This window comes from Xenopus tropicalis, chromosome 1, assembly GCF_000004195.4.
Source record: "Xenopus tropicalis strain Nigerian chromosome 1, UCB_Xtro_10.0, whole genome shotgun sequence".
Lineage (NCBI taxonomy): Eukaryota > Metazoa > Chordata > Amphibia > Anura > Pipidae > Xenopus > Xenopus tropicalis.
The window spans coordinates 42,186,400-42,203,305 of record NC_030677.2 but is presented as its reverse complement, the minus strand read 5'-3'; the positions used below and the strand labels follow the sequence as shown (position 1 = coordinate 42,203,305).

Genomic DNA, 16,906 nt, shown 5'->3' with positions numbered 1-16,906 from the left:
TTAGTGTTTTCCAGATAAGGGTTCTTTCTGTAATTTGGATCTCCATACCTTAAAGGGGTTCTGTCATGATTTTTCTGGTCTGGGTGCATGCACAGTGCAGTAAGGCTTCCAAGTCTTCCAAGACTTTCAAAATACTGGCCTTTGGGTTGGGTACGGGCCGTGATGTCATTTTGGGGCGGGGCTATGACACAAGGGGCAATTAAATGGGTGGACCGGGCAGGGAAAGCGTGAATGTGTCTGGCAAATGGGTGGGGTGGGCAGGGCAGAAGTTGGCCGGGCAGAAGTGGGCCTGTGATTATAAAGGTTGATCAGGGCGGAGAAGGTGAGGAAAGGGGGAGATTTATGAGGAATTACACATACCTTTGCCAGCCATAGCTAGTGATTTACCAGCTAGACTAGTTAAGTACCGGCAAGGTGGCAACTCTATTTCCAAGGCGGTATTGTACTGGGACAAACCCAAGGTGCTGCGAAGGTGGCTCTGACCCTTGAGGAGCCTTATTTATAGGACTCCTGTACCTACACATGAAATGTACTCACACCTAATGAATCGCACACTAACACCATTGGTGCTCAATCTGGCACGAGGTGCAAAGCACAACACTGTGAGCACAAGGCAGCCCTGTATTCAGAGCTCTCCTGCATCTTGCGCCTGCTGGGCTCTTTAGCTTGCACTGAGGAATGACAATGACAAGGGCACATCCATGTGCCGCCCACTAATACCCACCCCTGGATGGATACAGTATGGATACAGTTGCTGCCAATGCAGCCAGTGCTGCTCCTTGTGCTCTGATCTGGTATTGCCAAGAGCTGCACCTTCAGCCTGCAGGGCAATCTGCAAGAAAAATATGGAGCTTTGCGCCTATCTTCTGGACTATGACCAGTGCTTTGTATAGAAGGACTTCTTAACTACCAACAGAATAAAAATCCAGAGTGTGGACAGCAGGTGGCAGTTTAGCCTGTGATATACTATCCTTAACCACTCAAAGAAATCACTCCTCTTCTGCTTCCTCTCAAAGACAAAACAAAACAAGACACTGCTCTATTAACATCTGGAAGATCCTTACATCATGCTCAAAACATGCTGCTAAGATTATAGAAATATTTGGGCTTGCTCTAAAAATAAAACATATGTCATAAAAGAACAATATACTCGCTAGAAGGCCTGAGTGGGGAGAGTGTGATTACACATATCAAAGCCTGCTCTGTGTTTACTGCAGTCACTTAATGATGAGCTCTCATGTACGAGGCTTCCCAACTAGCCCAAATATTCATGCAGCCCATAATTCATGTTAATATTAGCTACTACAGACATATGTGAAGTTTTTTCCCATAGTACTAGGGAGTAAAGAATGATGGTGGCCATCCGGAATTTAGTGCTGCATTCAGACATCCCTTTAAAGGGAAACTGTCACTATATAAAAATTCACTAAACTGTAGTTGGTAATCAATTGTTTAGTATTCATTTTTTTTTATTGTATACTTATAGTTGTTCATATATTTAACTATTTATTTTTTAATACCTCAACCAAACATTTTCCTTCTGGATGCAACCAACACAATAATGCTGTGAGTCACTGGCATATTCCCCCTGCTCTAATAGGCTAATCCCAGGATGAGTCATCGCTTTCCAATGAGTCACTGGCATACTGCATGTCTGAGTGGCTTGCTATAGGGAAGATGTTAGGATGAGAAAGCACACTAATATATACTAATTTATATCTACAAAACTAAGACATTATTAAGCATTTACTACAGTTCGGTTGATTTAGTATGATAGGAACACTGTTTCCCTTTTAGGGCTCTGGCACACGGGTAGATTAGTCGCCAGCCACAAATCTCCCTTGTCGCGGGCGACTAATCTCCCAGAAATGCCATCCCACCGGCGAGAATATAAATCGTCAGTGGTATGGCATACGTGGCGCCGTGATTTCCCCGAAATCGCAGAAGCTGCCTTAAGAGGAATGCCATCCCACCGGCGATTTACATTCTTGCCGGTGGGATGGCATTTCTGGGAGATTAGTCGCCCGCGACAAGGGAGATTTGTGGCTGGCGACTAGTCTCCCCTTGTGCCAGAGCCCTTAAGATGCAAATTCTATTTTTCCAATAATTTTCCTCCATCAAGTTTCTAGTAACCTATTTAACTGACAGGAACCCCCCTTAAAAGTTTACTTATGCGGTTAAGGGCCATAGGCGGATTTTCAATAAGGCTTGGGAAGGCTAAGCCTCCCCAAACCTGCTTTGGCACCTTAAAACCTGGCTCCATTTCTGCACTGTCCTGCAAATCTTCTCCGGGTTCTGCAGAAATCAGCTGTGCTCTGATTGGATCTTTCTTCTTGTGGATTCTCCAATCAGAGCACAGCTTTCTTGACAGGCAGTAAAATTGACCAATCAAGGCGCAGATGCAGACAGGGATCGGGAGATTTTGCAAACTGGAGGCAGTGCAAAATTGAAGACAAAAAAAGAAGAATCTGCAGGCTGTAAACTTTACCCAAGAAACAATTTTGAACTTTTGCTGCAGTTTTAATCCCACAGGCACTATACACAGGTACTATACACAAGTACTATACACAAGTACTATACTTTATATGTTCTAAAGACTGACCCACTAGCTGAAATTAAATTGTTTTTTGTCACTATCCATAATATCCCTATCCCCTACCCTAACAGATGGAGGGTAAGTTAACTTTTCCCCCTGACAAAGCTCATTGTGCTTTTATATATTTGTTATGGTTTTTGCACTTTCTATTTTTCTTTTACTTTTGTCATTGTTTTTTTCATTTCTAGTTAGTTACAGTGGAGCCAATGCTGTGTATCAGTGCCAGTTTTATAGTGCCAGGGCCTGAATATCTGCCATCAGTTCCCACTGCTCCTCATGGCATATAATGTGCTGGTTTTGTATGTAAAGACTGCGTCTCACTGTATATAATGTGCTGGTTTAGTATATAAAGACTGCGTCTCACTGCATAAAACGTGCATGGGATGTCAGTACCTGCTGCCTCTCTCTCTATAAAGCTAACTTAAACACATCTAAAGGTGAGGTTCACTTTTAAGTTAACTTGTAGTATGTTATAGAATGGCCTATTCCTAGCAACTTTGCAATTGGTCTTCCTAGTTAATTTTTTATAGTTTTTGAATAATTTGCCTTTCGCTTCTGCCTCTTTACAACTTTCAAATGAGGGTCACTGACCAAAAAGTATTGCTCTGTGAGGCTACAGTTTTATTTTTCCATGCAGGCCCCTTAACTATTCATATTCCCATCTCTTGTTTAAACCACTACCTGGTAAATAAGACCCTAGCAACCAGATAGCTGCTGAAATACCAAATGGAGAGCTGCTGAACAATAAGCTAAATAACCGAAAAAACATTAAAAATAAAAGAGGACCTGTTGCAACTTGTCTCAGAATATCAATGTCTACATCATATTAAAAGTTAATTTAATGGTTAACTACCCCTTGAAGCTAACTGATCACAAACACAAATGTATAGAGAACCCCTAACAAAAGTGCACGTATGAATGCTTTTACATCCTAAGCATTTTAGGGTTAAAAAAAGCACCCCCACCCGCACTTTTGCACAGTATCCCTGGAAGTCAGTGGAACGGCAAGAGGTAGTTGGGAGGTTAATTTTTTACACCAGCAGCGAATCCACTAAGTCTCACATTAGCTGTAGGTCAGTCTGTGTATGGGTCATCTTTAGCCTCCCCGAACAAAAAAGTCACCCTCCGCCTATGTTAAGGGCCCCTGTTATTCTTGCATTTGCGTGTTTTGACTAGATTATGTGTTCCCCTACATGGGACTGCATGAGTACCTGAAGGCCATTCTTTCCTGTAGTGCCTGTAGCGACAAGAACAACTGTGAAGAACTATATGATGCAATGTAAGACGCAACATGCAGCATCTCATGTGTGCTGAGTGCTTAACCGCAGCCCCATCAGTATAGGCACCAGGGGATCATGCTCCTTGAGATGCTCCATGGCCAAAATAAAGGGTTGATCATAGTTCATAGGTTGATACCTTGACACCCAAACTGCACTGATTAAGTATGCTGACTTTTGGACGAAATGATCAGTAGTTTGGGAAGCCCACTTTTCATCGACTGTTTACCAGTAAATACTAAACTTAAATCATATTCCACTATGAATGACAGTCCACCAGGATTTTCTTCCTGATGGGTGGGTGACTGACACACATGGAGCAGTAGTCAAATGTGACAAAATAATATTCCTAGAGCGGCAAGATTCCTTTTAGCTATTGTTGGAGTTTTAATAAAATAAGATACTAATAAGAAAATAAGTTAATCATCAGGAAGGCTCAGTCTCACACAGGGAAAATGTAGACAGATGAAAGAATGGAGGTTTCCCCACAGTATGATGTCTCTGTGACAGTGCAGTACAGCTCAACCCATTTTACAGAAAGTCTCACATCTATGTTTCTGTCTGACTCTATATCTTACAGTCATGTTGCATGACTCTGCAAACAGATTATATGTCTGCTAATTCTGTCAGCTTTCATGTGGCACAGACACAAAACGTGTACGTTTATACTGCATTTCTAGAGTGTCCCTTTGAAAAGGACAACAGGTATGGGATTCTTTATCCAGAAACCCATAATCCAGAAAGCTCCAAATTATGGAAAGGCCGTCTCATTTTAAATCAAAAATCCAGATTTTTAAAAATTATTTCCTTTTACTCAGTAATAATAACAGTACCTTGTGCTTGTTACCGACAAAGATATAATGAATCCTTATTAGACACAAAACAATCCTATTGGGTTTAATTAATGCTTAAATGATTTTTAGTAGACTTATGGTATAGAGATTAAATTACAGAAAGACCCCATATCTGAAAAACCCCAGCTGCTGACCATTGTGGATAATAGGTCCTATACATGTACTTAAACTTTGAATGTACCAGTGAAAAACACTGCCAGTTTAACTATTGTGTATTGGCTTGATTGCCACCTTGGCATGCTACAATGAAATAGCTAACAGATGTGTCATTTTACTCTGTGTAGTAAATGGAAGAGTGATAATATAGTTTATAAAAAGTTATGGAAGATTTCTAAGAATTCACACTGGAGATTACCAGAAGTTCAAACTTATTTTTCTGACTGTAGGAAAAGTATGAACCAGCAGCTCATTATATACAGTGTCATGCACATTGCTCCCCAGACCTATGCTTCCAGTTCTTAGGATGATTTTGATATAGCGCATTTAAACATGGGTGTCTTTGGGTTCTATACCATATATTGGTTGCTATGTTGTAAACTAAATAGTAAGCAGGCATAGAGGTGACTGCAGCATGCATTTGTAACTTATAGGGGATCATTTAAGACTGGGTAAATTTGCACATGGGCAGTAACCCACAGCAACCAATCAGTGATTGTGAAAAAATCAGTGATTGGCAAACATTTAATTGGTTGCCATGGGTAACTGCCCAGGTGCAAATTTGCCCGGTCTCTATAAATGAGCCCCACATTGTACTGCCTGTTTTGGTGCAGTGGCATTTAAAGTTATAGGTAATGCCTTACCCTGAATCCTCTGTGGAGACGGTCTTTCATTATGCCAATAAATTCCTTATAGCTCAATTGATCATCTTTGTCAACATCAAAGATCTTGAAAACTGTGTTCACCAAATGTGGAGACAGCTTCAGACCTGTTGCTACATATACAGCACGCTTGAACTCATCTGTTGAGAAACACATCAAAAGCGTGAAACCAATCATTACGATCAAGAAGAAATCTTCGCTCATGTTGTGCCATTAACAGCTCCAATAATCGGCTTGGTGGCTAAGATGCATATCATTGCTGCAGGCTTGGATGTCTTTTTTTCCATGTTAGTGATTTAAACAACCAAAGTCTTTAGATTAACAGTTAACAACAGATTACATGAGACTTAAAATGACTTCTGTTTCTTTAATAAGTTACTATCAAACTTTCATTCAAACATTCAGAATGAAACACGTTTAGAAAATATAAAAAATTACATTGTTTATCCACAATTTGTGAAGGCTGCCTTACTGTACATATTAACCATCTTAGTGCGATAATACAGATGAGCTTAGGCACTGTAACTGTCAAACATAATATTGTTTCACTGATTTATTGCTGGATAAGGTACATAGCGTAGGGCTTGATTCATCTTTGATGCTGAATAAATGTCAAAATATGACAATTCTCTATCAATTCTCAAAGGCTCATAAACATTACTGAGTCATACAATCCCACCAAGGGATTATTTAGTGGTTATGCTTACTGTTATATTAAGGGATGCTGGGTAATGAATAGTTGCCTAGATGGCCATACCTTGTTGTTCCATTCCCAACAACAGGTATGGAAAACCTGTTATCCAGAAAGCTCCAAATCACACCTCCCATAGACTCAATTTTAATCAAATAAGTCAAAATATTAACATATAACATATTTTCTTGTTTTCTGAAAAAATAAAACAATACCTTAAACATGAGCCCAACTAAGATGTTATAAATCCTTACTGGAGGCAAAACAATCCTATTAGGTTTAATTAATGTATATATGATTTTTTAGCAGATTTAAGGTGGCCATACACAGGCAGTTCCAGCTGATTTGTGTCCTACCGGCCCAATATCTGGCCTGAAATTGGGCAGGTCTCGTTCGGGCAGGTTTGATTTTCCATTGGATTGGTGACCGCATTCACTAGTTGATGTGGTCCTTGGTCCAACGGCCCAATAACCCACTGTTTTAATTCAATCATTTGGCCCTAGTCTGATATCACCCACCATAGGCAGGAGAAGATATGACTTCGCCAAATGGGCAGATCGCCCTGTGTAAGGCCACCTTTAGAGTATGGAGATCCAATTTACAGAAAAGACTTGTCCTGAAAATCCCAGGTCCCCAGCATTCTGGATAACAGGTTCCATAGCTGTACTAAGCACATTGGTGTAACTGTGTAGTTAATACAGTCCTTTACCAGGTGGTTTGGGATATGTGTTCTACACTGGGCTTTTTTTTGATAGTAGTACATTTAGAAGACATTATTGCTATAGGGTAGGCTTATTATCTATGTACATATGCTTTGTAGAGTAATATGTGCTATTTACTTGCAGCAACTTTAAGCTACTTCATATGAAGTATTGCCCATAGGCAGTTTTGCCAGAAAAAACTGCATTAAAAAACATATAATTATGTATCCTCTTCCTCATTTAGAAACAAAGTTTAGGAAATATATGATAAATAAAAACAGCTATTGTGTATGCAGCCTTTTCCTGGCAAATAGCTTTTAAACTAGTAGAATAGACCCTTCTTGGAAATGTTGCTAAATTCAAAGGGTTTCCCAAAAAAGATGACAGACACAAAGAGGAAATGTCCCAACACTGAAAATGAAAAGTGAATGTTTTATGGCTGTGTGCAATTTCCTCTGTGTTTTCTTTGATGAATCACTTGGTCTTTATGGGAGAGAAAAACCAAAAAGATTGCCGTTTGGATGCAACTCCCTGCTCGAGTACAGTTATACTGGAAGTACAGGGAAAATGCTTGATTGTGAGTAAAATCATGCCAGATTTGCTGAACTCTGAAATTACACTTTGTACAAAGTACTTGTTATAAATGGGTTGTATATGACCCTAAGGGGCACATTTACTAATCCACGAACGTCCGAAAAGCATCCAAATGCGTTTTTTTCGTAATGATCGGTATTTTGCGATTTTTTCGTAAATTGTTGCAACTTTTTCGTAGCCGTTACAACTTTTTCGTAGCGTTACGACTTGCGCGAAAGTACGAAAGTTTCGGATTCATTCAAGCTTCAGTATCGTGACTTTCCTTGGGCCAGGTTGGAGCTGCAGAGTGCCATTGAGCCCTATGGGAGACTTTCCTTGGGCCGGGTTGGAGCTGCAGAGTGCCATTGAGCCCTATGGGAGACTTTCCTTGGGCCGGGTTGGAGCTGCAGAATGCCATTGAGCCCTATGGGAGACTTTCCTTGGGCCGGGTTGGAGCTGCAGAGTGCCATTGAGCCCTATGGGAGACTTTCCTTGGGCCGGGTTGGAGCTGCAGAGTGCCATTGAGCCCTATGGGAGACTTTCCTTGGGCCGGGTTGGAGCTGCAGAGTGCCATTGAGACCTATGGGAGACTTTCCTTGGGCCAGGTTGGAGCTGCAGGGTGCCATTGAGCCCTATGGGAGACTTTCCTTGGGCCAGGTTGGAGCTGCAGGGTGCCATTGAGCCCTATGGGAGACTTTCCTTGGGCCGGGTTGGAGCTGCAGGGTGCCATTGAGCCCTATGGGAGACTTTCCTTGGGCCGGGTTGGAGCTGCAGAGTGCCATTGAGCCCTATGGGAGACTTTCCTTGGGCCAGGTTGGAGCTGCAGAGTGCCATTGAGCCCTATGGGAGACTTTCCTTGGGCCAGGTTGAAATTGCAGAGTGCCATTGAGCCCTATGGGAGACTTTCCTTGGGCCAGGTTGGAGCTGCAGAGTGCCATTGAGCCCTATGGGAGACTTTTCTTGGGCCAGGTTGGAGCTGCAGAGTGCCATTGAGCCCTATGGGAGACTTTCCTTGGGCCAGGTTGGAGCTGCAGAGTGCCATTGAGCCCTATGGGAGACTTTCCTTGGGCCAGGTTGGAGCTGCAGAGTGCCATTGAGCCCTATGGGAGACTTTCCTTGGGCCGGGTTGGAGCTGCAGAGTGCCATTGAGTCCTATGGGAGGCTTCCAAAATCATGCAAAGTCGGAAAGGTTTGCCCGCTGTTTACGAGCGCTCAATACGGAAAAGTTGCGACAATATACGAGCAAGTCGTAACGGCTACGATAAAGTCGCGACAATTTGCGCAAGTCGTAACGGCTACGAAAAAGTCGCGTCAATTTACGAAAAAGTCGTAACGGCGACGGAAAAAATCGCAAAAAAAACGAAAAAGTTGCAAAATGTTCGTTTCCAACCCGAATTTTTCCCATTCGGATTCACGCAGCAAACATAAAGTAGTCGCTGTAGTTTATTGTGTCAAAAATGGCTATACACAACATTTTGGTGACTTACCCTTTCATTAAAGGAGACATATCATATACAAATTAAGAATGTACCAGTGAATTGTATTCCTCTAGTGGCAGTTTTTTATTATATTCATGTGTAATACTGCTAATGGACATTGGAAATGTCAAGTTGGCCAAGCTACTTTTATACTTGCATATATGATTGGTTGGTAATGGGATGGTCACTGCAAATGTTAAGGTTGGTAAGTAACATGGTTTTTTTAATTAAATAGAATTTTATTGTGATTATTGTATTTATTGTCAAGTTGTATTGTGTTTAGTCTGTGAAAGGCATTCAAGTAAGAATTTAATTGCACTGTGTACATTGTACTCTGTGGATATAATAACTTAAACTTGAACTGGTGAAATGCTGGTCTGTACCTTGTTTATGTGAGCTATGCTTATATTTATATCTCTTGCTCTGTGAAGCATTGCGGGAGATGATGGCGCTATATAAATAACAATAATATTAGGCAATTCCTAGCATTAGCTGCAGAGAATGGTGTAATCCTAAGATTTTTTTGCTATTTGAATTACACCAGTGTCATGAAAACAGATTTATAATGTACAGTTTCTGTACAGAATAAACAAAACAGTTGACGTGATGCTAAAATGTGATTTTCTCAGACAATCCCTCAGACATACCTTGGCCAATGGATCGATTTGCAAAGTTGTACATTTGCATGGCGATTGCAAAATCTTCCAGGTTGTTCAGAAACTGGAAGAAAGATCTAAATTCGTCAAATGAGATTCCCTAGGGAACAAACCAAAAAAACAAGGCAACATTACTTTCTATACAATTTTATCCAGATAAGCAGATGAAAGTATCGGCAGGCGATGAATAAAAGTCATTTAGAAGTTATAACATGTAATATGATATTTCCTGTACTAATCTAAATCTCTGTATCTCTCTGTGCTTCAGCCAGCGAAAGGGACAGAGATCTCATAATTACACCGAAGCAAAGACATTACTGAAGGTTACAGCTGACATTGTTTTATCATGTTCCTTAGCAACAGTAAATGGAATGCGGGAATTAACAAGCATTAAGTATATTTAAGACATTTCACAGTGATATAATATCACACGTAACTAAACTAAGCTTTGGAATTTTGAGCCCTGTTTCAAATAGAGGCACCACAACCTACAATGGCTGCAGAAATAAGTTATCTTTTTTTACTGCAAAGCTGAAAGATTTACTCCTTTTCCTCCTGAATCTGTCGGACGCATCTGACATGGCTGACCGTAATTTGCTACATCAGACTCTACAGGCCATAGGTCTATACAACATAGCTTTCTCCTGGATTTCTTCCTATCTTTCCAACTGGTTTCATAGTCTCTTGTTCTGGTAAACCACTGTCCTCTTTACCTATCTCTGCTGAGGTACCCCAATGTTTCCCTGGGTGTCTGCACAAATGCACTCAATCTATGCATCTTTATACAAAAACAAGTGCACTGCATTTGTGGACTGAGGGTCCTGGGAACTTGCCATATGCACACATCAAGATGTCTGTCTGCCATGACACAAGAAGGACCAAACAGGATCATCTAGGAACATTAGTAGTCCATAAATCCCATATTCAAAAATGCATTGGGAACAGGGAAAACTTCCACTCCTTTTATCAGATAGACATGTCTTTATTTATAGAACTGATATTGTGACCCCTAACAAACACAATCAGAGGGGCATTTACTAATGTTTAATTTCTTTTTGCAATTTGTATTTCTTGTGCAAATTTTTTTTGTTCATGCTTCTTCAATTCAGATCTTTTAATAAATGACTACACATTCATGGTTTTCATTGAAATGAGTTTAAAAAAAAACGAGAATGTAAATTGCCGGTGGGATGGCATACGCCGCGCCGAAATCGCTGAAGTTTCCTCTCAAGGCAACTTGGAGGAATGGAAAGGATGGAGCAGGCGGGGGCAAACTCTACTGACCCCCAATGAATTAAAAAACTTTAGGTAAATTCCAGTGCCCCCAAATAAACTGACTGACTTATTAGCACATTAATTATTTATTTTAACTATTCATATTAACGGTTTATTATAGAGTAACATCATAAACTTTTAGCAGTGGAATGACTGGTTACTGGGTCCCACAGCAAATGTATTCTATAGAAAAATAGGTTATTAGTGACTGGAACAGCTCCACATACCCATCCTCCTCAGTTATACAGCCTGCTCACAGAAAGACATTTGGGAGGTAGGCATAAATTCTATGACAGTAGAATTGATTTTGCTTATAAAAAACACACGGTTTCCACTATCTGAAAACATTTCCATAATGATGTGGCAATTAATTAACATTGGCTACAAGGAGTTCTACATATTTGAAACTCTACACAGTAATACTAGTGCATAGTATTTCAGATTCGGAATAGTTATAACTGTGTTTTCTGACAAATGAGCTGCTTTTATTTATTTTCATTTGGTAACGACTTTACTTGGTTTTGTTTCCCGGTTATTTATTGTTTTTACTATTGTTCTCTGTCAATGGCAAAGAGAAAAGGTTCCCAGAGAATGGGTTAACCTTTAAAGAATGGAAGGTATGTTAGATTTTTAACTGGGGTATTCTCATCATTTACGAGTCAGAAAGAAAGAAAAGGAAAACTTGAAAGGCAGTTCCAAATAGTGTTTACTTACATGAAAGACACACTAGGCAAATGTGTAAGCAAACACCTACTTTAACATTTTAACACTATTAAAAGAGCCAGACTTGACAAAGTATCTACAATACTGGACAATTCAGCTTGTACTATAGATAACCCCACAGTTAAATAACGTTAGCACAAATACAGTACTGGCTCACACTGTTAACTCTCCAACCAAAGACAGAGAAAACCACATATTTATATAGCTATAGTAAACGACTTAGCACACTCCTAAACCACTACAGAACAGAACAAACTTCCACATCTTTATTCTTTGTGCCTCTGTTTTATGGTGGTTTTGGAGTCTTCTCAGAGCTTTATGTTGCCATTACCGCCAGTCAACAATCCTGCAGCACCCCATACAAGTTATTATTATCACTGAGAGGATTTCTTTTGTCCGATGTTAAAATTATAACCCTAACCAGCTAACATGATTGATATTTAGTGTACACCATGAAAGAGAGAAACAGATTCCTATGTGTGATGAAATCTATTTAAAGGGGAACTCCACCCAAACACAATTTATACTTTTTGAAAAGTAAACCTATTTTCAAGCAATTTTGCATTACACATCAATTAAAAATATGCAGCCTTTTTATGACTGTTAATGTAATAATAGGGCTTGGAACAGTTCCCTAAGCCCTGCCCCTGTTCGCCTGCTGATCTGGCTGACTACTTTGACATTTAAAAAATGTAACAGTAGTCAAATGTCCTTAGGCTGCCTTCAGCCTGCATCCTTCAAATCCCACAATGCCCTGCACACGTGATGTCAATAAGCAAAGGAACACTGCAGCACAATGCATTGTGGGTTATGTAGTTCCTGCATTCTGTCTGTAAGCTGTAGAAAAGTTGCTACAATTTTTAACATCAGTGTTTCAGTCCCTCCTCCCCTGCCAGGATTGCAAATGATGCAGAAAGAGAAGAACTGTTTTGCAGCTGGCTATCAGCATATAAAAATGGTATTTATTTATACTTATACTTGTCCAAGGATACATATTACAGTGATAGATAATTAGGGGTTTCTGTGTTGTGTGGGGCTCTTTAACAAATTTTGGTTCTGAACCCGGATTGCCCCTTTAAAGAAATTGATTCCTCTTACCTTTTATCTGTTTTATACATATATTGACCATAGTAACCAGTCTGTGATAAGCTTTGAAAATGGGTCTGATGAGCAAATTTGGGTATTTTCATATAAAATATTAAGGGCCTCAAGAATCTGCTGATGTGCATAAGGACTCTGCCATTAAAATACAGCAAAGAGCCCCTCAGTGAAAAGCCATGTGAGGGTATGCTCTCTAACTGTGTCACTGGCCCATGATAGATGACCCTTCTGTGAGACATGCAGTCTGTCCGCACCTCTGTATGTGTGTATTCCCCTGTGACTTTATGTCGTGTCTGCCAGTATCTTTGATGTTTGGCCAACGCGCGCTCGTCTGTGTACTTGGCCACTTGTATTCATCCCTTTGTCCCGCTAAGTTGAAAGTTAATTTCTTAGCAATTATATGTGCATCCAGACTATGTGCGCTGCCTGTGTCTATACACAGTGTGACTCACTCTTTTATTTTGTTTACTATGTGTTTTGGTCTGTATTTGTCACTTCAATATTCATTTAATGTGTTCCCTTAACTTCTTCACTTCTGTCTTCCCTTCAGTGGAACTATGTCCAATGTTTCTATGTAAAAGAACACTGTCAGCAGGCCCAGACTGGCATTGTGTGGGTTCTGGCTAATGCCAGAGGGGCTGCTGTAAGATACCATAGACAGTCACTATTTAGTGGGTTGGTGGGGGGCTGTTTGGTCCCATTCCGGACCTGTTTGCTAGGTAACTAAAGAACTCATCTAAAAGATTTAATTATCAGAAAACAGTAGTACAAAATAAATGGCACTGAAATGTCAGAATAATGAAATGGGTATTTGAGGCATGGAAACCCCTCACATGGACAGGACTTACATCCTGGACACTTTAAGTAACTTCTGGGGGATCTTATGCTGTAAGTGTCCACTCATTATTTACAACACTTAATTTATTTTAGTATTTAATAGCCTTAAGGTGGGCAATATTGGAATAATCGATCGTTCAGCCCTCTGGCAAAGCGATCAGATCACATACCAGGATAGAGGCCATTGGGACAAGGACCGTATCAACATTCCAAAGAGCTATGGGTTCTTGCCGAGGTGCAAATATGACCAGTTCTAGGGCACTGCATTACAATTTTGTAGGGACCCATAGGGTTAATGGTACCTTCAAGTGCTATTCCCTTAATTGCTAGGCAGAAGCCTGTGTATCAGGGTTAACTTACATGGAAATGTTATTGACCCATAGGTTGGTTATTTCTCTCCAGGTGGAAGGTTCTGGGGAGCCTGGTGTCAAAATTTTATTACAATTAAAATACAATCCTACTTTTTTATAAATTGAGTAAATATATGATGGAAATAAAAAGCAGAGTGCTAAAGAATAGCATCCCTTTGCATTCTGCATCAATAAATGCATTTACTTGTAACCCAATTAAAGGGCATTGAGCTTTCGGCCAGTGCGTAGGATGAAAGTCACAGAAACAATAGATGTTGCACAAGGTACACTTCGAGTTTTCGAGTTCCCCAAGATCACCTGTCAACGCTCACAAATTGTAGCCTTTTTAGGCAAAGAGAAACTATTTGCTAAGTTTTCCTAAGAACAGATTAACCTGATCCCACCACAAATACAAACAGAGGAATTTATCCAAAACATCCCATGCCTCAAGGGCTGCTTGTAATACCAACCCTATAGGCTTGCATTGATGCATTTCACTGCCAACAGGCTTTTCTATTGCTCAGGTACCAAGATAACAACTCATCTGTTTCATAAAAAATGAGCCAGTCAGACAGCACAGGCTTTGGACAATCAATCCATCCCACAGATCTTAGGTCTTCAGAAACCAATAACTATGAAATGTTTTGCTCAAGCAAGGTTTCCCAAGAACTGCCTTCAAAATAGGAAAGAGTTTGGTAAAATGTGTGTATTCATTTAGCAAGGGCAATTTAGTTTAAAGGAGAAGTAAAGTTAAATTCACTGGTGATCTTAGGCACCCCCTTGTCATTAAGATTGGGCTCTTGAGTAGATTGTAATTTGGTTTTTATATTTACTTTCTAATTACTGAAGTATGAGCTGCACCTCAGTTGGAATCATGTTCTAAAACTAACAGTGGAATCACTAGGTTTAGCACAAATCTCAACACAAATACTGACTCTTTTAGTGATACTAAGGAAGTGTGCCTCCACTATGAGCATGTTAAAAAGACAGTATGAATAATTCTGGTTGTAGCTTTAACGGACACTAAAGGAACTTAATCCCATGCATCCCAGTCTATAGAACCTCCAGAGCTTAACCTCATTACCTTTTCTTCAGGAATACGAAGGCGCACATTTTCCAAGTAGCTTGAAGTGTTTTCTACATTGGTGTATCGTAACAGGATGTGTGCAAAGTCTTCTTCACTTATGGTGCTCATCCCTTTGGAGTAGGTCAGAAACTCAATTTCCAGCACCTCCGTTTGCAGGTTATCCATAAATCTATAGCATAAAATGTGAAATTAAATGAAATCATGCATAGAATAGTAACTTTTTAAAACAAAAACAGCTTCAAGGCTGAATTACATATTTAAATGCTATTTCCAAGTGTTTACAAAGCACCAATATATTATACATCACTTCCATAGTAGTACAGTTAAATAATCTGTTATCCAGAATGCTCGCGCCTTGGGGTTTTCCGGATAAGGGATATTTCCGTAATTTGGATCTCCATAACTTAAGTCTGCTAAACATCATTTAAATATTAAATAAACCCAATAGGCTTGTTTTGCTTCCAATAAGGATTATTTATATCTTGGTTGGGATCAAGTACAAGGTACTGTTTTATTATTACAGAGAGAAAGGAATTTTTAAAAATTAGAATTATTTACTTATAATGCAGTCTATGGGAGATGGCCTTTCCGTAATTCTGACTTTCTGGAAAACGGGTTTCCAGATAAGGGATCCCATACCTGAACACAACATACAACAATACATTTTATACATTACTACCAATATAGTAAGGCATATTTTACATCATCACCATAGTTAATAATTTTAACAAACAAGGATTACAGAATAAAAATATGAAAAGGAGAACCCTGCTCACAAGTGCTTACATAACTACCATAGTAATAAAAACAAGGTATGGGCTGGAAAATGAGGCACGCATAAATACAAACTTTTGCTGGCAGCTGTATTCTTGTAAGCAAATCACAGACACCAACATTTCAACATGAAAAGGACATGACATATTTTTGACACAGCTCTACCCATAGCTCCACCCACTTTTGAGAAAGCCCCACTAAATGTGCAACAAGAAACCTGGGACTGACAAAGGAAAATATGGACAACTGGAATGAAAGTATATATATATAAAGTTTGCAGCAATTCTGAAGGAGTAGTATGCTGTGTACACTAATAAGGGAATCCAAGGAATATGAACATTCCCTAAATAATTATAAATACATGTGGTCTTTTGATTATCCATAGTGTAGAAAAACAAACCATATGCCCAGTTCTAGTCTTGCTTAAAAAATGTAAGCCAAGAATAGTTATAATACAGGTATGGGATCCCTTATCCAGAAACCCGTTATCCAGAAAGGCGGGAAGATGATCTCCCATAGACTCCATTAGAAGCAAATAATTCTAATTTTTAAAAGCGGTTTCCTTTATCTCTGTAATAATAAAAAAAGAACCTTGTACTTGATCCTAACTAAGATATAATTAATCCTTATTGGAGGCAAAACATGCCTATTGGGTTTATTCATTACGTAAATGATTTTTAACAGACTTAAGTAATGGAGATCCAAATTACGGAAAGATCCCTTATCTGTAAAACCCCAAGTCCAGAGCATTCTGTATAACAGGTCCTATACTTGTACTTCTTAAATAATGCTTATTCACATTCTATGTACTTTACTCTCTGAGCAAAACAGAATATTAAAATAGATTCTAATAAAAAAAGCTTTGTATAATGGCCAACATACAAAAGCTGGCAGGCTAAACAGTATTCTAATGGATCTCATAACTCAGCTAAGCCACACGACAAGCCATGCTTTGTTCTGTCATGATAATATAAAAATAAAGGTGCAATACAAGTGTTTCATACATAAACATTCATGATTTCTAAAAATATCCAGTGAGAGCTCAGAGCATTACATGTAATGGTGCAGGTAATTGTAACTGGAATGAAAGCGGTAGCCTCAGATTACCAAGATAA

At 39.5% G+C, this 16,906-nt stretch overlaps 1 protein-coding gene across 5 annotated transcripts in view; it reads right to left on the bottom strand.

Annotated features, from left to right (window-relative positions):
- The window catches only part of micu3 (mitochondrial calcium uptake family member 3), a 77,944-nt gene that overhangs the window by 6,388 nt on the left and 54,650 nt on the right, over positions 1 to 16,906 (bottom strand). For all 5 annotated transcript variants that reach the window (XM_004911193.4, XM_031895418.1, XM_031895417.1 and 2 more), the window contains 3 exons: positions 15,015 to 15,186; positions 9,636 to 9,744; positions 5,528 to 5,685 (listed from right to left, as the gene is read on the bottom strand). In XM_004911193.4, the coding sequence (XP_004911250.2) occupies positions 5,528 to 5,685; positions 9,636 to 9,744; positions 15,015 to 15,186 (439 nt within the window). The remainder of the gene's footprint in view (positions 1 to 5,527; positions 5,686 to 9,635; positions 9,745 to 15,014; positions 15,187 to 16,906) is intronic.